Here is a 20,863-nt window from a genome sequence, read left to right as displayed (position 1 = left end):
CGCAATTTATTTTCAGAGAAAACTTTAATGAGATTAAAGACATCTATACTAATCACTACCAGTAGTTCAATCTATTGGTTACTTACTCTACTCAAATTCGCGAAGTGACCTGTTTATATCGTAATTGTAAAAAAAATAAGTACTGAAGATGTTGGAAAATATCCTTAGATGAACTGTCCATTCATTCCTCTGTCGGTAAAAAGACATTGACAATAAGTGATGTTTCTTTCATTGACAAAAGTTGTGATGTGATTTGACGTTATCATCAATAGTTTTTAATCGTTTTATCTTAATTAATATAAAAGTATAATAGTTGAGGTGAGTATTAGAATATCAAGAACCTATATTTTTCAAAAGTTTAATTAAGTGCACCGACGATAAGACCTCTTGTCAGAATTTTTCTTTTAGGTATATCACCATGAGGTTTTAGGTCAAGAAAATTGACAACAATTTAGATTATCTATATAATTTTCTTCGCTTATTTCAACTGAATATAAAAGAATACCAAAAGAACTGTTTAAGAGTCAAAGAGTAATTTGTCCATTGTTGAAATGATATAATTCACCAAGAAAATCAGTGGTCAATATCAGAAACATATGATATTATTTATAGCCGAATTTTGCGGTACTTTGGGCGACATCTCGCAGATCCTAATACTAAAGCGACTCGATTCTGATTGGAATCGATATTTCATCTGCACTATTCTGTTTAAAATACAGGTAATAAATTACATTCTTTCAGGTTATAGGAATAACCTCAAAATTTGAAGCAAATATTGTCATTGTTCTCATTGTTTTGCAAAATCTACACTATCCATCGATTTCAATATGAAACGGTCTTTATGAAATCTATATTTAAATTTTCATCATGTGCCAAAACGATGATACTAGGTTTATTTTGTATGATCACCTTCACAAGTTCTAATTTTAACCTTCGTAGTTCCTTGCAAAAATCAGGTGTCATTTCCAGTCCCTATTTTCTTAGGACAAGTTCAAGAGGTATTCCGAAAATGCCTTTTCAGCCTTTGGTACTATGTAGTAAATTATTTTAACATTGCCAATTCTTGAATATACCTACAAAAAAAATTACTTCTCTAAAGTATATAACATGTACGAACATTGATACTCAGGTTTTGATTGTTTTATACTATTTTTGCGTCCTTATGTTTTTATTCAATTTGAAAAGTAATTCTCAATGAGTATGTGAGTTTTGATGGTGAAATTTAGATTGCTTTTAAAGCTCAAACTTCTGATAAGCCTTGACCTTTCACTATCTAACAATCATCTCATTATATTCGAAATCTAAACAATCATTAGTTATGAAATCTTTAGACAAGAATTTCAATATTTGAGCTTATTAGATTGCATTATTATCAAATTATATTGTTTGCATAGTCTTCTTGATTTGTAACTACTTATTAGAAATATTCAAGCTCTTCCATAAACTTTTTGAGTTTTATTATTTTTTTTATAGTGTTGTTGGAGAGCAATGCCAAATTTAAGCCCCGAAGGTCAGTATATGTCCAGCAACGGGGCAACGAATACCGAGAAAGTGTGTGTACTTGATGCTGGTGCCCAATATGGTAAGGTGATAGATCGTAAGGTCAGGGAACTCAATGTTGAGTCCCACATCTTGCCGCTGGATACTCCAGCGTTCAACATCAAGGAGGGGGGTTACAAAGCCATCATAATATCCGGAGGTCCAAATTCAGTCTATGCACAAGATGCACCAAGATATGATGCTGATATTTTTAGGATAGGCTTACCAGTATTAGGTGAGTCATGAAAAATTATAAATTATTCCTTTTAAAATAACAAAGTTGAAATTTGAGAGAAATCAAATATAGGGTGAGTCTTAAAGTTGTACATTAAATTCAGCCATAGATTCTTAGGTGAAAATATACAGGAAATTAAAATTTACAAATATAGTTTTTCCTTTGTACTTTTTTTAGTGTAAAGTTTTCTATATTCTTCAATTATCATCTTTTTGCTACTTCTAATGGTTTTCAAGCTTAAGCAATGTATGCCGTATTTTTTTATGGTTTATTATTGCACTTTATCTTAAAATTAGGAGTTTTTTATGTGAAAATAATCAATGAAGCACATTCTTATTTTCCATTTTGAAATTCTGAGGACTATTCTCCTCATTTTTTTGAATCTTTAAGAAGGTTACTTCAAACAATAATATAGTGAATAACTGATAACTCTTATACTGCAAATTCAGTTCAACTTTTTTTTAGGCATATGTTATGGAATGCAAATGATGAATAAGGAATTTGGTGGAACTGTAGTGAGAAAAGAATCTAGAGAAGATGGTCAATATACTGTAGAGGTCAACACGAAGTGTTTATTATTCAAGTAAGAAAAAACATGATTAATGAAATTTTGCTAGTAATTCTCTCAATTAAGTTAATGTTTTATTGTTTTACAGAGGTTTGGATAAAGTGCAATCTGTACTTTTGACTCATGGTGATTCAATCGACAAAATAGGTGACAATTTTAAATCGATTGGTGAGTACCATTAATTTTCATTTATAATCTTTGAGCGGTCTTCTCTGAATCGATCGCTTTATCATTTCTTTACAGTGTATGTATGTTATACATATTCGAATTTTGAGCCAGGACTGGTCTCAAACGATAAAGTTCCAATCACTAATGACAAATCTGTCTTTAAATTGGACAAACAATTATCGAAGAAAACATCTAGAAACTTTAAATTTTCCATGTGGGTTTGGTTCCCAAATTTGTAATTAACTTTCTAATAGACAAAATCCAAAACTTCTTACTCCATATCATTAATTTTCTTACTTTTTTTCTAAAGTTTATGGAAAAAATATTACTTAAAAAGCTAAAATAATATCCTAAAGAACTTAAAAAAACTATAAGTTCTAAAATCATTTCCAGGTTTATTCTGGTTGCTTAATAAATCTTGCTAAACAATTGCACAACTCAAAACTTTCAATTTCAATGAAAAATCATTGTAATATTCAATTATACCCATAAGTAATATCTGTTTGTTTTTTGTGATTTCATTTGAAATTCAGGTATTTATCTTTATAGTTTCTAAAAAACTAAACAAATTAAAATTATGACATCAAAAACATGTTATACAATACATAATAATGTAGTGTAAAATCTTGCCTCTAATAATTCTAAAGTTGTGAATCAAATTTGAAACAGATGTCATCAGCAAAAGGACAAGGACTATTCTGCATATACAGGGTGTTACCAAATAAGTGCATAAGTTTTTAGATGTTGAATCCTTCTCGAAAATTAAAGGGTGTCTTTTATGTAAACGAAAGCTCTTAGGCCTTTCCTTAGTATTGCTTACAAAATGAGAAAAAACAATTAAATTTTCGTTCTTGAATTTGCTGAATAGTTGAAGGAATAAAATTTTGTGATCATGTTTTACCAATGAAAAAGCTTGCTATGGAATATTTTTTATTTCTATTGTGATACAACATTGGATATGGTTCGTATATCTCCTTGGTTAGTATGGTTAGTAAGTTGGTGGTCCGTACATGTCAAATTCCTCAAAAACCGGTGAATATTTCTTCAAACTGCGGTGAGTTATCTGTCACCAGAGCAACCATACTTTTATTCTATTTAGGTTCGGTAACCATGCCCACTCGGCTTAGCAGTTGTCATTTTAATTTTCAGATTATTGTTTATGAACATTTTCTATGACTTCTAACACTCAAAAACTTTTTTATTTTAATTATGAAACAAATACCCTTCAGAGCCATTAAGAACTTTTAGTTGTTTACAAATTTAAAGAGATCAACCATTTATAACCTCCAAAATTCTGTCAAAGAGAAATTTTGTGACCAATGACAAGTGTCAAGCGGTCCGTAAATACGAAGCAGGTTAACTGAAACATTGAAAACCACTAGTAACCGCTCTGAAATTATCGGCGATATACGGACCATCATTGCTATGCATGTGTACGTCGCTGACTAGGTTGCTATTAAAAACGTAGAGAAATATAACGAGGAAACTGAAAACAATAGTAGTTTTGATACATATATTTCAAGAATAATAATACTGAAGACTCTAGTTTATTATGCTGTGTGAAATTAACAATTAAACGGACAAATTATCGAGTTTGTTATCGGAGGGAAATACATTTGAAACAGAAAGGAAATACATTGTTTACGATCGAGATTCTTATCTGTATAAGATTGGCAACAATGGCGACCGGTGGTGATTATAGTGGTGAATTGAGCAAGTTGAAAAAAGAAGTTTTAATAGAGATTATAATGTCAGGAGAAGTGCCAGAGGGAGTAGCATTGAGTAATAACCTTCGAAAACATATAGATTCAACTAGAGATCATTTTGTTGACTCCTTGGCGGATGTCTCGGAGAACGACAACAAAGTCGACAATGACTTGAATAGTTACTATTATGATTATAAACTAACCAAAGTGGAACTCGAAGCATCAAGAAGACTTTTGAAGCAGTTAGAGAAAACTATAACCGATAAAAACTATATAATTGAACTTCTAAAATCCAAAAGAGGTTATGTAAACAATGATAACGTAGGAAGTGGAACTAGCGGTGTTGCCGCTTTTGAAAATGTTACGGACTCAGAGGGAAAGAGTTCAGTTACTGACCGTAAAGAAAATAATCGTAATTCCAGACACAATCCAACGCGAAGAAAAGAGCCCACTGTGGGAACTTGTGACTCTTTACCCAGTACTGCAGATTCCGGCGCCTCTTTTAGTGGAGCTATTAAACGTGCATGGCTTTATGTAGGAAGAGTAGATCAAAATGCAACGGATAGTAACGTTAAAAATTATCTAACAATGAAGTTTCCTGGTAGAGATTTTTATGTAGAGAAGCTACCTAAGAGGGATGATGCTAATAGTGTGGCCTTCAAGGTTGCAGCGGACTTATCACTGATGAGTGAGTTACACAGACCTGAAACTTGGCCCAGTGGAGTTATGGTAAAACAGTTTAGATTTTTTCGGAACTGGAAAGGAAATAAACCAGGACAAAACATCACAGGTAACCACTTTACTGAATATTAACATAAATGGCATAGGGAATAAAACAAATAAAATACGAATGTTCTTGGAACAGAACAGGATTGATATTCTATGTATTACAGAACATTTTGTGCAGGAACAAAATGTTGATAATATTTTTTTACACGGGTACACAATGGGAGGTATTTTTGCAAGAGCTAGGTATATACATGGTGGGTCAATGATTTTGATTCGGGATGATATTAAATTTATTGAGATTGAGGAAATTAAATATTTATCTGTTGAAAAAGATATTGAGCTTGCTGCTGTTGAAATAAAAAATAAAAATTTAGTCATAATTTCAGTCTCCAAATGGTGACAGTAAGAAATTTCTCAATGTTATAGGTGAGGCTCTTTCTGTGGTAGACAATGGTAAGAAGATAGTTCTAGCGGGAGATTTCAACATAGATTTCAGAGATAAAAGAGAAAGTCATGATTTGATAGTTTTATTAGATACGTTTAACATGAAAATTACAACAAATGAGATCAATCGAATAAACAGCAAAAGATGTATAGATAACATTGTGGTTAACTGCGGAATGGCTGGATCTGCAACAAGAACAGTGAACATGCACATGGGAGATCATCTAGCACAAATAAGAAACTTACCTATAATAACTCTGCATGGCACAAAAGCTGAATTGGTTTTCATGAGGATATATGATTCTGTTGCTTTAGGTGGTTTTCAGGAGGCGTTGTCAGGTGTGAGGTGGAACGATGTTTTGTCTGGCCTCTCTGCTGAGGATGCATATAGAAATTTTCATAGCTATTTTTAACAGGCTTTCAACGAGTATTTTCCTGAAATTAAAAAAACAGTTCGATCATCTGGTTGTGGCGACGTAGGATACAAAAATTTTGAGTATAGCGAGAATCTGAAAATATTGAAAATTAGACTGGATGCCTTAGGTATTATATCTCAGGTGACGAAAGATAATTTGATATATCAAGGTTACGTTGACCTTAAAGAAAAATTCTTCAAAACGGTGGATATGGAAAAAAGGATTAAAAATGAGCAGTTCATAAATAATAGTGAAAACAAACAGAAGGCTGCTTGGAAGGTAGTGAATCGGGAAATTAGATCCACTAAAGCAAGAAAACAGAGAGTAAACTGCAGGAATTATCATGGTAATGCGGATGATTTCAATGATTTCTTCTTGGATGTCCCCAAACAGATACTTCGCGGCATTGATTGCAATTCCCTTGATGCTAGTATATATATGAAAAACTTCAGTTTGCGTAACAGAACTATGAATTCATTCTTTCTTAAGCCTACGGATCATTCTGAAATCAGCAGTATTCTGGCGAATCTGAAAAAATCAAAATCTGAGGACATATATGGTTTATCTAACGATTTCATCAAGCGACGCGATATATCCAGTATAATACTTGAACCTTTGGTGATAATAATGAATAAATGCCTTGCTGAAGGTATTTTTCCTAATGAGTTGAAACATTCAAAGGTTGTACCAGTTTATAAAAATGGTGACACTGAAAACTGTAGCAGCTATCGTCCTATCTCGGTTGTTCCAGTTTTTTCAAAGATTTTGGAAGTTATTATTAAGAAGCGTCTGGTGAACTATTTTGAGAGTCTTAAGTTATTTGTAGAAGAGCAACATGGCTATCTAAAGGGACGATCTGTTATAACTGCAATCAATGGTGTGGTTCAGAGTGCGATTATGGGCCAGGATGAGATGGAGTAGTTGATGGTGACCTGTCGAAGGCATTCGATACGGTTGATCACCGAGGTCTTCTTGAAAAATTATCGTTTTATGGAATCAGGGGGTATACCAATGGATCTTATGAAGTCCTACTTGGAATATAGAAGACAGACTGTGAAATGGAAGGGAAAATATTCAGATACAAAAGAAGTATTGTGTGGAGTTCCTCAAGGGTCAATACTAGGACCCATACTTTTCATTATATACATAAATGACCTAGTTTGTAATTTGGAGAGTGCTGTTGCCTACCTTTACGCTGATGATACCACACTGATTTTGAAGGATACATCAATTGATAAATTGCAGAAGAAAAACGAAATGGTTATGGAGAATACAGGCTTGTGGATGTCGTCTAACAGGTTAAAATTAAATAATCAGAAAACTCAAAGTTTGATCTTCAATCAGAAACCTGAGAAATCGATTAAATTCCTCGGTATGTACATTGATAGTGGCCTAAATTGGATAAAACATATTGAAGAGTTAACTAAGAAGCTTACCTCCGCAATTTTCAGTCTAAGAACCATCAAGACGGTTGTCACTGTGGAAGCTCTTAAGTCGGTCTACTATGCCAATTTTCATGGCCACGTCAACTATGGCATAATGTTCTGGGGGACGACATCGGGGTCACAAAGCATCTTCATCCTGCAAAAAAGAGCCATCAGAACTATGTTCAACATGGGTTATAATGAGTCCTGCCGAAAGGCATTCAAAGATAATGGAATACTTACAGTTCCATCACTTTTCATCTACAACGCGCTATGTTATGTGCATCAGAACCTTAAGGATTTTCCATCCAATTCTGAAAATCATGAATATGAAACAAGAAATAAAGACTCCTTGCCAGGGCCCCCGCAAGGGTCATCAACGCCCGCGTGCCGAAAATATTTTGGCGCCCCTTGAAGGGGGAAGTGGAGAAAAACGTCGCAAGATAATCGGCAAAAAATGTTTCAGTTTTTGTTAGGAATTTATTTGTAGAAGGGTTAAAAAAACTATCAGCAACCTTTATTGAATGCCTTATGAACTTTATGCTGTCAGTTGTTGCATAATACATTTTTTAAATGTTTCATTATTTTATTCAAGCATTCGATCAAAACCGCAGTTTATTTTAATTTTGTAATGAAACTGCAGAGTTTTCAAAACCTGAGCTTTATTCTTTTTTAAATTATTCATAATATTATATCAAAAGATTAATATTATTATTAATAATTATTAAATATGATTCCATACTCCCAGCCATCTTCTCCCTTTGTTGAAGTCTAGCTTTTTTTTGCTTTCGAAATTTTGCACCAGAAGGTCGTTTTCTCTTGTATGGCTCCTAGAATTTAAGAAAAACTTGATCCAAAATTGGTAAGGACATTCACCCATGATTTACTTTGCGCCATCCCTTTGAGAATAATCCATATGTTTTCATTTTTATGAATTTAAACCTTAAATCCGAGCCTTTAAACCTAAACGGAATTAATATTAATAATAATAATAAGTTAAGACCGATCTGAAGCACATACCCTGTTCCTGTTATAATAATTAATTTTTGGCAAAGGTGAAATATAATTTTTTTAGAATGTCAAACGGCTACGAACATCAAATAAATAATACAGATCCAGGGTGCATATTAAAAAAAAAATTAAGTATAATATGATGGTGGCCCCAGGTAACAAATTCAAAATATCAAAGTCGATTCAATTTTTTCACGATTACAAACAATACTTCCCTATTTGAATCAAATAAAAATAATATTATAGTATATGTATAGGTATGGGCTAATTTAGGATGTGCACCATTTTAAACAGAAAAAAAAATATCGAATTTTATAGATTAATAGAAATGCTAATACTGTAGGTATGTGGATAGGTACTTACCATTTCTTAAAATTTAATATAATCACAACAAGAAACAGTAAAACAAACCGCAATTACACAAAATACAAATCTTTCCAATTATCTGAGTATTTTAATTTTTTGCGTCTTGACCTCAACCCCTAAACGTTTCGAAACAAAATAACTATTCTTTGGATAGGTTTCTGCTGTTATAGCATATCAAGCAGATTTTGGTAGTTCAGAAATTCTCTGTAACATGTAGTATTTTTCCTACAGATGGTGGCGAAAGTTTCAGTAATTCCCCTGGCTAAAAGCTATCGCTTCGGTATTTATGATTGTTTATGTGTACCATATGCGTTTTAGTGATGATCGAAGAAATGGTGCCCGCCGTCCGGTGCAAGGTGGTCCATAAAGAAATCCCGTACCGACAAAGGGATGATTATTTATGATTTGTTTACTAGAAAAGAATCGTATAATTGCAATCTGTGGCCGAGGTTATTTTATAGGGATTGTGACGTTCGGGAACTTGTTTGGATGTGTAAAAGATGTCTTTGCACGTTTAAAATTGTTGAAAAAATAAAAAAAAAACTTTTTCAAAAATCTTTGGTCTTTCGGATTTTCATGCGGTCTATAAGAGATTTTGGCGCCCCTTAAGAGTGGCGCCCGCGTGCGGTGCACGCGTTGAACGCGCGGTTGCGGGGGCCCTGCTCCTTGCAGATTCCAATGCATCGTCTGAAGCGCATACAGCAGGGCATTGACTTCTGGGGCCCCAAACTATATAATAAACTTTGTTCTGAGTTTCATGGCAGGCCCCTAATGAACTTCAAGAGAGAAGTCAAAAGGTTGCTTTTGGATGAAACAACATATTCCATAGAAGAGTACTTGCTAAGAAAAAAAATGTGATACCTAGTGATTGTTTTATGGGTTATTGTGTTTGTTTGTATATTGTTACCACTGTGATATTTTATATTTATTACTGTCGACACCATTTGTAATTTTTATTGCAAATAAAGATCCATCTAATCTAATCGATTCTTGGATGTGGCGTCTAAAGGATTACATCGACGGTCCGAATTGTAAATTATGTCAAATACAAGTGAATTAGTCAAAGTGCTGAAACAAGAACTTTCCACACAAACCTCTATTCTAAGAAAAGAGTTGGATGCAATAAAGGAAAATATACGATGTGAAGGAGTGAGTACTAGACAGTGCATTGGTCAGATTGAGGGGAGAATGGGGAGAATATCAAAAGTTGAGTTAGACATTTTGGCTTTAAAAAGAAATATCATAAAGAATAACATTTATATTCAGATCTTGTGAAATAACATTATAGTTACAGGTTTACCTGTGGAAGCTGGAGGGCTGGTCGAGACCACAATCTCACAATTGAATAGTTTGCTAAACATTAATTTAACAATCAACAACATTAACGATTTATATAAACTTGGTAAGAAATCAAATTCACCAATAAAGATCGAGTTCGTATCATATATTGTCAAAAAAAAAAGGTAATAGAAAATAGGAGTAAGTTGAGGGGAAAAGAAATATTCATAAACGACGACCTATGTCCTGAGGATAGAGCTAAACAGAAAGTCTTGAGCGAGCATTTGCGAGAAGCTAAAAGAAAGAACTTCAATGCTCACATAAAAAACCAATTACTGTTCATAAATGGAGAAAGATTCACTTATGAAGATCTTAAGGTACAGAGTGATGAAATTGACATAGATGAGCAGGGGGAAGGATCAGCTGCAAAACTATTTATTACGGTTTAGTGCAGTCACATTTAACATATGGGAATGTTGGTTGGGGAGCTGCACACGCTGTTCATTTGGAGAGACTACACGTCATTCAGAGGATGATTCTCAAAACGATGTTTGGAAAACCATATTTGTTCCCCTCTGTAGAAATTTACAGAATATCAAGAGGTCTGAACATACAACAACTTTACTTTTTAAAATTGACTAGTCTTCTCCAGAAGGGAAAGATAAGACTACAATCAATCGATCACGAGTACCCTACTAGACATAAACTCAAGAATTTCAAGACGATACTTACCCAAAAGACGATTGGTCAGAGATGCTGGTGGTATTTGGCACCCAAAATGTTCGCTTTCCTTCCTATGGAATATAGAACACTAAAAAATCGTAGATCATTCAATAGGAAGGTAAAATTGTGGCTACTGAATGGAGATGCGAAGGTATTTAATGATTTGGGAATTCAGTGAGTGTTGGTGTGGATTTACTTACCTTATTATTAATATCCATCATGTCTAAACAGAGAGTTATTAAGTGCCCTCAAGAATAGTGACAAATATTTACTCATGATTAAGACCTTTTTACCCCGAATTGGACCGAACTAAGAACCAGATTTTGACAGTTTCAACCCGATAATAGACTTTTAGATTTTATATGATTCCATTTGTGTTATTGTTCATACCCAACGAAATTTTTTTTGTATACTGTTGTCACGGCGTTCAAGGAAGAGAATTTTTGTATTTTTTTTCAGAACTAACAGCCTCTGTTCATCGTGTTTATTTGCAATATTTATTAGAGTTGTGTTGAAAGCAAATAAACTTTATTATTATTATACCCTATGTGCATGAATGGATCTTCTCTGAATGCAATCACAAAAATCTAGTAAATGTCGGCCACGTTTTGTTTTCACAACCTCATGCTCGCAAAATTCCTTCAACTCTGCAGCAAGCAATTTCAAGAAAAAGATTAAAAAATTCATTTTTTCTCCTTTTTGGAAGCGTGTAACTTTTGAATAAAAGACCTAAGAAGATTTGGTAACACCCTGTATATAATCTTTGTTTACGTATTTAGCTTAATTCGAATACAGTCTCATCACTTTTCCTTCAACTTACAACAAACCAAACTCACCAAACCCAATTTTTTTTCCACGCAGCCCAGAGCAGCTCGTTTTGCGCCGGCATCTTCAACGAAAAACTCCACCTCTACGGCGTGCAGTTCCACCCGGAGGTCGATCTCACGCCCAACGGCCTCACCATGCTGAGGAACTTCCTCTACGACATCGCCAGCCTAACGGGCAACTTCACCATCCAGTGCAGGGAGACCGAGTGCGTCAAGTACATCAAGGACACGGTGGGCAGTAACAAGGTGCTGCTGTTGGTCAGCGGAGGCGTCGATAGTACCGTCTGTGCGACGTTGCTGCACAAGGCGCTCAAGCCCGAGCAGATAATCGCCATCCACATAGACAACGGTTTCATGCGCAAGAACGAGAGCGAGAGGGTACAGTTGTCGCTGCAGAAGATCGGGCTCGACCTGAGGGTGATCAAGGCGGCGTCGATGTTCGCGGAGGGCACCACGGTGGTACCGCTGGACAAGCAGAACGACAACTATCGCACAAACGTCACTAAGATGCTGTGCATGACCACCGATCCCGAGGAGAAGAGGAAGATCATCGGGGACGTGTTCGTTAGGATATCGGAGGAGATTGTCAACGATCTCAATATCAAACCGGAGGAAGTAAGTACAAGTTTAGTTCTATGGTCTTTAAAAATTGTTGTTACGTCACTACCAACTTTTTGGTAATACCTACTGAAGGGTTTAGCCATTTTGTGGTTACGAAAGTAAACGTGAATAAAACACAATATAATGCTTGTACCTTGCCGTTATGTGTGGAATACAACATAATTTAAATGTCCTCTCACAGGATTCGATCCTTGTGAGGTAACTTTCTATAACTCGCCGGCACATTTCTGTCAATATCTTACCAATAATTTGACGGATGTTGGATTTCATATTGTCACATGATCTTGGAGGCCAATTCACAGATATTGCTTTTCCTGCTAATTTCTCTTGCAATAAAGCCAAAACGGGTCGTGTTGTGTGGCTTGTTGCACCATCTTGCTGAAAGCACATCTCTTGCAATTTCATATCATGAATTTTAGGCCAAAAAATCTGTAATTGTTTGGCTATAGCTCAGAGTAATAAACATAGATAGAGAGAGCATATGTAATTTTCAGTAAGCAAATTTTGTCCCAAACATGAACGATCAAATTTGACATGAAGCGCGCGGAGATGAATTCATAACAGTGATACGATATTTCACTCAATTCGCGAGTTTGTCCACAAAAAAACGCACTTCTTATGTCCCATAGTGAATCAACGTTTCATATTAACTCAAAATATATGGAAATAAATACCTGAATACATCAGAAATTCAGAAAACGAACTTCAAGCGCGCCAAACGACGTGAAACAACCGATGACACTTGGAGAGCAAAAGTTGCCAAACCTTGGATTTCAGCAGGTAGATTCAGAAAATAATAAATATTCTGCTTCTTATAAATTCGACAATTAGGAAAAATATTGGATTCCGAATATTCAAATTTGCATATTTAATCGGGAATCACTCAAATAAATATATTTCATTAATATAATATACATTCATAATGATATAGTAGAATTGTGGATTTGAAAATATATCACAATCGGGCAACGTAATCTAACCTTGTTGGGGACATGTAAAAATTGAGTATACTCCTTCTATCTATGTTTATTATTCTATGGGCTATAGCTATGAGAATTGACGGTTTGAGTGACAAAGAAGTTGCAATATGAGGATCTTGATTCACCCATATACGACAATTTTGCTTATTAACATAGCCACCTAGTAAAAAATGTGTGCTTTGTCACTGAAGAAAATTCTATGTGAAAAATCGCCACCTAGCAATTAGCACATATTCTACACATTCCAAGGTCAGCTTTAGTTATTGTGTCATCTGAACCTTATAAGGATGAAAATGTAAAATACGCCAAAGCGTGCCGTAAGAGAGGCCCAAATGTTCTGCGCGCCGAGGAATGGATAAATTTGGATCTTCTCCAACACTAAAGACTGGCTTCCACATCCTCCATATTCCCAAATAGTTCTAAAACAGTATTCAAGTTGGCTTTCCAAAGATAACTAAAAACATTTATTTTTGTTCTAGATCTTCCTCGGTCAAGGCACCCTACGACCAGATTTAATCGAATCCGCGTCGTGTCTGGTCTCCAACAAGGCGGATAAAATCAAAACGCATCACAACGATTCCGAACTCATACGAAAACTGAGAGAGGAAGGTCGAGTGGTTGAACCGCTGAAAGATTTCCACAAGGATGAGGTCAGGATGATAGGAAGAGATGTGGGATTACCAACGGAATTGGTAATGAGGCATCCTTTCCCTGGACCGGGTTTGGCCATAAGAGTCCTTTGCGCCGAAGAGCCTTACATGGAGAAGGACTTCAGCGAGACCCAGGTCTTGGTCAAGATTATCGTCGAATTCGACCAAATGTTACAGAAGAAACATGCTCTTCTGAACAGGGTGGAAGGGGTGACTAGCGAAGATGAGAGGTAAGGATGTGGAGAATTTAATCTTGAATTTATACAATTGTCGAGTTTTTAATATTCATCAATGAAAAAAATTCATTATAAATTGTGTTTTTTTTTTGTATACTCTGTTAATTTTTATGACGGAAATAATATTGCTCACAGTTAATCAATGGTATACAATATTTATTTCACAACTAACTTACCAATATACTTTAACATCGATTTGACAAAAAAATGATTAAATATGCATAAAAACTACACTATTGTGTACAATAAAATATCTTCTTGTTCTTCTACAAAGATCATCGAAAACTCAATTAACAAACTAGCCTAAAACACATTCTTTAGATGTTGTGAATCATAGTAATCTTTGCGATTGAATACCAACCTAACCACACTTAACCTTTAACGTCCAATCTCTATGCTGCAACAAAGACATAAAACATTTTGATTTCAACATGTTCTCTCCACTTTCAGGAAAACTCTACGAAAGATATCTAGTAAACAAAAACTTGCTGCCACCCTCCTGCCCATAAGAAGTGTTGGTGTTCAAGGTGACTGCCGATCGTACAATTACGTTGTAGGTATTTCAAGTGAAAGAGAACCGGATTGGAACGACTTGTCCTTCCTGTCCACCCTTATACCTAGGATATGCAGAAATATCAACAGGGTCTGCTACGTATTTGGCGGGCTTGTAAAAGAACCCATTCCGGATGTTACACCAACGTTCCTCACAAACAATGTACTGAGTACACTACGACAATGTGATGATATTGCTACGGGGGTGAGTAGAATTTTAGCCGTAGATTATAATTTCAAGAACGATATACATTAATTTGAATAAAAAAATTTGTTAACTATGTAAAAAAGGTTACAAAAACTCGCCTTACTAAAAGAGACCAACTCACGATGATGTCAATTTTTAGTAAACACCAGCGGCATTTGCATATTCGTTCTTTTGTGTTTTGTGTCTTTCTGGGAATTTTGACAAAATGATAATATGCTGCTCATAATGACACTGGACAGATTATTTTTTTCTATAGAAAGGTCATTGAAAATTTAGTATATTTGAATTCTAACCTCAAACTTTATTACTTTTATATATGATTTTTCATCACTGTACTCTAAATAAATTCCTAAACGCTCTCGTTTATACTTCCAAGTGACGTCACCTTGTGTAAAATTGCATTTGGCGGCCTCTTTAAAATTTTAGTTTTCTTGTGCTGATTGAATAATTTGCAAAATTTGTCGAATAGGGGGAAGAGCATCCGTTTTATTCTTCTGTTTTTCAGGTACTGCATAACAGTGGTCACTCCCAGTCAATAAGTCAGATGCCTGTGATTTTGATCCCTCTTCATTTTGACAGGGACCAAGCCCTTAGAATTCCCTCATGTCAACGGTCAATTGTTCTGAGACCTTTCTGTACTCAAGATTTCATGACAGGTTTACCTGCTATGCCAGGAAAACAGTTGCCTTTAGACGTAAGTAGAATTATACAAAACAAAACAAAAAAAATAGAAAAGTCAAAAACTGCGTTCTAATTTGTATTTATGTAAAAAAAAATTACGAAATTTCGCGTGGAGATTTTTGCTTCGATTGAGTTTACTAAATACAGATCTGAAATAAAAAAAAACTTCGTGGTCTGTGACATGCCACTAAAACATAGGGTATGGTCCGTATATCGCCGAGAATTTCAGAGCGCTTGACACTTGTCATTGGTCTACCAAATTTTTCTTTGACGGAATTTTGGAGGTTTTTGGTTGATCTCTTTTAATTAGTAAACAACTAAAAGATCTTGATGGGTATTTGTTTCATAATTAAAATAATAAAGTTTTTGAGTGTTAGATGTCATGGAAAATGTTTATAAACAAGAATCTGAAAATTAAAATGACAACTGTCAAGCCGAGTGGGCGTGGTTACCGAATCTAACGAGAATAAAAGAACGGTTGCTCTGGTAACAGATAACTCATCGAAGTTTTTTGAGGAATTTGACATATACGGACCACAAACTTACCAACCATAGTACCTAACCAAGCTGTTAAACGGACTATACCCATAAAATGGCTCGTTTGAACAATTTTCTTGAGAAAAAGTAAAAAACATTTATATTAATCAAAATGCATGCTTGAAAGTTTCAACTTTCCACATTCTGCATTCAAATTTGTTCATTTTTGATAAAAACTTATCAGATCTTATTGAAATTTATAAATTCTTGGAAAATTATTTTTATATCTTGGCATTTTTCACCATTTCTGCGAAAAACTGACAAAATTCGAAGCAAATCAGTTCATTCTCCAAAAGATTTTTTTTTGACTCGGAAGATCCATAATCGAAAAGTGTTTCATAGTAGTTTGGTGCAATAAGCCCTGGATCAGATAAACTTTATTATTTTTTCCTGTGTAAAAGCTGCATAGCTGAATTTCTGGATAATTCATTTTTATGATGCACTTTATATACCAACTAAATTTCAGTGAAATCTTACAAATGGATTCTAAGATATCAAAAATTCATAAAAAAAATTATCTTCCTCGCAAAATTTTTATCTTGCAATCTAACCCTGTTTTTCATTTTAGGTGGTCCTTAAAATGGTCACGGAAGTTTTACAAGTACCTGGTATATCAAGAGTACTATACGATTTAACGTCCAAACCGCCTGGAACCACCGAATGGGAATGAGAGCTGTAAATTATTACCGATAATTGTGTAATTCGTTAGAAAAGAAAAAAGAACAGACTTTGAAAAGAGGTTTCTTGTTTTATAAATTGTACATCTCTGTTGTTATATTATACAATGTGTAACAATTTTGTTACTATTTTTCCTTTTTCTGGAATATTCTGGCACTGTTGTAGCTCAACTATTTATTATGCATTTTGAATTGTAATGATCCGAACGATCGATAATCGAAAATCTGGTTTTAATTTTGATTTTAACTATTCTTTATTGAATTTCACAGTCGCTATCAGGCTATTTTATATGTTGTATTTTTTTCAATTTGTCAATAAAAGACAGTTATATTATTAATAAAATAATAATTTCTCCATTTTATACCTCATTCTGTAAGTTCAATAAATAAAATACACGATTTAACAAAGAATTCAAATTTTGTAGTGCTAATGGAATTTCGAGTGATGAAGGACTACGAAATGTAAAATAATTCTATCAAAAAAGACAATTTATCCACATGTTAAGCCACTTTTTTTTTAATTCAGATTTTTTCTTCATTAATTAGAAAACAATCGTGAATAAAGTTTTTTTCATTAGATAAGGAAAATAATCAACCATTATGTAAAATTTTCAGTTTTTTTTAATTTTATTGAAACTATAAAATTGATGAACCATATTAACATGAAGTTTTATTTTCTTTATGACTCAAGTTTGCACAAATTTTTAGATAGTTTTGCACATTACACTAATAAGTTAAGAAGTATACTCTAATATTCACTCCCATCTACTCTTTTTTCGGGTAGGAGGAGCTGGCGGTGGAGGCTGATCTGCGCTTGCAGTAAACTGAAATGATTTAATCATAATTTATATCTCAAAAATTGGTTAATCGGTAAATCCGTATCACACTAGGCCTTTTTAGTGTTTTATTCCTGCCACAATTACAATTTTGACATTTGTTTCAAAACTTATTGCAGTGCTGCAAACCTTGAAATTATTTTTGAGGTTATGTTAATCTTTCATTTATAAATATTTGAGCAAAGAATATCACATTTTCTGTATTCATACAATCAACATAAAGTTTATTGAATGTATTTTCATGAATAAACTCTCTTATTATTATTATTATTATAACAAAACATGAAGTGAAATATCTCTTCTAATTCAAGTTATGTCACGTCAAGCAGATAAAAATTTGTGTTGGTCAACCTGCATTTTGACATTTCAGCGGATATGGACGCAAAAAAGGCCTAGTGGAATAAGAGGTTACAATCACATACTTGATTTTGATATTGTAATCTGAAAGCGGCTTTCATGGCTGATAAACGGTCAGTTGCGGGACCTCTTGGAGCACTAGTTGTAGATGAAGGAGTTTCGCTGCTGCTGCTACTATTGCCCCCCGCTGGGACAAACCCTTTCATAGGTTGACTTGATTTTTCCTTAAACCCTAAACCTATGCCACCAACGTTGGCACTTTCACCCTTCTTGCGGAACCTGAAAAAAAAAATTATACTCTAAAACTCTATTTTTATCCACCACACTAATTTTTTTTTATTACCTCTGTTTTCTATACCAAGAACTCTGCAAGGCCAAATCCAATACTTCCTGGGGCACATTCTGGTTAGCCATTTCTAAATTCTTAACGATGTGGCCTGCGAATTCTTTATCTTGCGGCGTCAGTAAGGTATACGCTGTACCTTGAGTACCTGCTCTTCCTGTCCTACCTATTCTGTGCGTATGTGTGTCTATGTCGCGAGATATATCGAAGCATATGACTGTTCTCACGTGTGGTATGTCAAGACCTCTAGCTGCCACATCGGTAGCAACCTGAAAAAATTCGTAATATCATAAATCGGTAAACCATCATTTCGTTCCAATTTCTTACCAAAAGTGAGCATTCCTTCTTTTTGAAAGACATAATAACCTGACTTCTATCACATTGTTCCATGTCACCATGCAGAAGAAGACATTCAAACTCCTTAACTTTGAGATTATGAGCCATCTAAAAAAAAAATTCAGATACTCAATATGAAAAAACCGCTAAAATCGATAGTACTCAATGGATTATGCCCCATACCTGCTCTGCGTCTAATTTTTTCGTAACAAACAAAAGAACTGATCCTGCAGATAACAGTTCTACCAATATTCCATACAACCAGTTTCTTTTTGCTTCTTGGTCTTTCAAAAGGAGAACATGCTGTGTAACATCTTCATTCGCCTGGCCCAAGATACCCTGTGATATCTTAACAGGATCTTGCAGAGCATCTTTTGCCAATCTTTCTACTTTCTTACGGAAAGTGGCACTGAAAAAAACTTTTAAGTAATTATGCCGTAACAAGTTGAAAAAGATCTCACCTGAAAAGTAATGTTTGTCTGTCTGGACGAACATGGTTACAAACTGACCTAACCTGAGGTTCAAAACCAAGTTCAAACATTCTATCAGCTTCATCGAGAACCAAAAATGTTACTCTTTCGAGATTTGTTGATCCTGTTTTGACGTGATCGATTATACGACCAGGAGTAGCAACTACAATATCTGCCCCCTCTTTCAGAGCCTAAAAGCAAAACTCAATTCACTAAAAATTCATGACTAAGCTATTCAATGTATTTTTCAATTATAAGAAAAAATTGAATATTGGCATAAATTTTTTTAAATTCTTACCAAACTCTGCTCCCATTTGGAGCCTCCACCATAAGTACAAATGACCCTTAAATCATAAACTCTAGCAAACTTCTTAGCTTCGTTGTATATTTGTAACGCCAATTCCCTGGTAGGGGCTAATATCAAAGCAATGGGTCCTTCTCCTTCCTCTACAGGAGTTTGTGCAGATACGTGTTTCAGAAGTGGCCAAAGAAATGCTGCAGTCTTACCACTACCTAAAAGTAAGAAGTTAAACAACCACAAATATTCATTCATCTAAACCTTACCAGTTTGAGCAATTCCCAGAACATCTCTTCCCAAAAGTCCACAAGGAACAGCTTGTGCTTGAATAGGAGTGGGAGATGAATATTCTGCTTTGATTATGACTTTTAGAAGTTTTTCATCAAAATTGAAATGGGCGAAAGAAGAGACAGGTTTTGGTGCATTATTTCCTGTTACTTTGATACCTAAAATAGTCAAATATTAGAATTGAATATAACTTGAATGCATCAAAATTTACCTAAAGCTTCTCTCAGTTCTTTCACCTGATCTGAAGATAAAGAAGATATTTCTGGGTGCTCATTATAGAAATTTTTTTGGAATGGCTTATATTCTATTGTAGAATGGTCTATAGGTGATAATGGATCAATAATCCTTTTTTTATCAGGAGCAATAGGGTTTCCATCTTCATCATATTCTACCTCTGGATGGTCTTCATCAACTGGAACTAATCCAGCATTTGGATTTTCTTCCATATATCGGTAATATGATTCTTCATCATCTTCCTCTTCTAAATCATTTCTTACCTGCCTTCGAGAGGCACTATTTGAAGCTTCTCTTTTCATCTGAAACAAAAGGAATTTTAGAATGAATTTTATATAAGAAATTTATTTCTTAATTTTCAATAACTCATGTTTTCAATAGAAAGCTTACCTGGTACTCAATACCAGCCATATACGCATCAAGAGGATCATCTTCTTCTTCTTCTTGCTGTTTCTTCTTTTCCATTTCAATTCTCGTTGGGCTGTCAGGAGCTGGAATATACGCCAAGTCTGGCACTGTTTCTTCTTCATCATCCTCAAAATACCTACAACATACATTTTCAAGGCGCCCTAAACTCCAAATCTCAAAACGTACTCATCTTCAGTAGCAGCTCTTTTCTTACTGCCACCCCAAGCTGCAGATAAAGCGTTTTGGCTAATAGCATTCATTGTTGAATAGCCCTGCTTACTCAAGCCACTTATAGATGAAGAAGGGCCACTTATCGATGAAGGAGGTGGCACTGCATTATGTCTTGTAGTAGGAGCTTTATTCATATTAAAGCCGGAATAGTTAAAACCACTCATTTTTTGCTTAATTACATATATCAATTTTTATCTTATTCACTATATGGTAAGGATTCTAAACTCAACCTTGAAAATTACTGAAGGAAGCCTTAATTCAAACACCAAATATATTCCCAATTTTGCTTCAATACAACCCCGATATTATCAATTTATTTATACAAAATATAAATGTCAAATACTCTTCAGAACTTACGATCTACCGAACCAACATGGTTAGAAGATCAACTGAACAACTGGTGAACTGATCTACGGTACTGTCATTTTATTGGGAAATGTCAGTCATCTACCGATTTATTTATAATTTGTGTTCAATATTAATAAA

At 34.5% G+C, this 20,863-nt stretch overlaps 2 protein-coding genes across 6 annotated transcripts; one reads left to right on the top strand and one right to left on the bottom strand.

Moving 5' to 3' along the window:
- The first annotated feature begins 160 nt into the window (after positions 1-160).
- On the top strand, positions 161-16,933 carry LOC123682640 (GMP synthase [glutamine-hydrolyzing]). 5 transcript variants are annotated; one of them, XM_045621384.1, is made up of 9 exons: positions 161-318; positions 1,474-1,774; positions 2,240-2,357; positions 2,431-2,510; positions 11,469-12,049; positions 13,515-13,915; positions 14,372-14,678; positions 15,187-15,375; positions 16,468-16,933. In XM_045621384.1, exons 2-9 carry the CDS (start codon positions 1,489-1,491, stop codon positions 16,567-16,569), a joined length of 2,064 nt encoding a protein of 687 aa, XP_045477340.1. In that variant the 5' UTR covers positions 161-318; positions 1,474-1,488; the 3' UTR covers positions 16,570-16,933. The 5 variants fall into 5 exon arrangements, with proteins under 5 accessions (XP_045477340.1, XP_045477338.1, XP_045477339.1 ...); XM_045621382.1 differs by lacking the exon at positions 161-318 and adding an exon at positions 514-719; XM_045621383.1 differs by lacking the exon at positions 161-318 and adding an exon at positions 850-998.
- Positions 16,934-17,179: 246 nt separating this feature from the next.
- LOC123682641 (ATP-dependent RNA helicase DDX42) lies at positions 17,180-20,784 on the bottom strand. The gene is made up of 11 exons (XM_045621386.1): positions 20,333-20,784; positions 20,129-20,282; positions 19,716-20,040; positions 19,483-19,662; positions 19,217-19,431; positions 18,910-19,109; positions 18,632-18,857; positions 18,440-18,556; positions 18,113-18,381; positions 17,835-18,048; positions 17,180-17,400 (listed from the first exon to the last, which is right to left on the bottom strand). The coding sequence occupies exons 1-11, from the start codon at positions 20,539-20,541 to the stop codon at positions 17,332-17,334; spliced, it is 2,178 nt and encodes a 725-aa protein (XP_045477342.1). The 5' UTR covers positions 20,542-20,784; the 3' UTR covers positions 17,180-17,331.
- Between the last annotated feature and the right edge of the window lie 79 nt (positions 20,785-20,863).

This window comes from Harmonia axyridis, chromosome 6 (genome assembly GCF_914767665.1).
Source record: "Harmonia axyridis chromosome 6, icHarAxyr1.1, whole genome shotgun sequence".
NCBI lineage: Eukaryota > Metazoa > Arthropoda > Insecta > Coleoptera > Coccinellidae > Harmonia > Harmonia axyridis.
This window is presented reverse-complemented; position numbering and strand designations above follow the sequence as displayed.

Coding starts and splice junctions, on each gene's coding strand:
- LOC123682640 (XM_045621382.1), top strand. CDS start 597: ATGATATTATTTATAGCCGAATTTTGCGGTACTTTGGGCGACATCTCG. Junction 1,775..2,239: donor GATAGGCTTACCAGTATTAG/GTGAGTCATGAA, acceptor ACTTTTTTTTAG/GCATATGTTATGGAATGCAA. Junction 13,916..14,371: donor GTGACTAGCGAAGATGAGAG/GTAAGGATGTGG, acceptor CTCCACTTTCAG/GAAAACTCTACGAAAGATAT.
- LOC123682641 (XM_045621386.1), bottom strand. CDS start 20,541: ATGAGTGGTTTTAACTATTCCGGCTTTAATATGAATAAAGCTCCTACT. Junction 18,557..18,631: donor AAAAATTAGACGCAGAGCAG/GTATGGGGCATA, acceptor TTTTTTTTTTAG/ATGGCTCATAATCTCAAAGT. Junction 18,049..18,112: donor TCTTGGTATAGAAAACAGAG/GTAATAAAAAAA, acceptor TTTTTTTTTCAG/GTTCCGCAAGAAGGGTGAAA.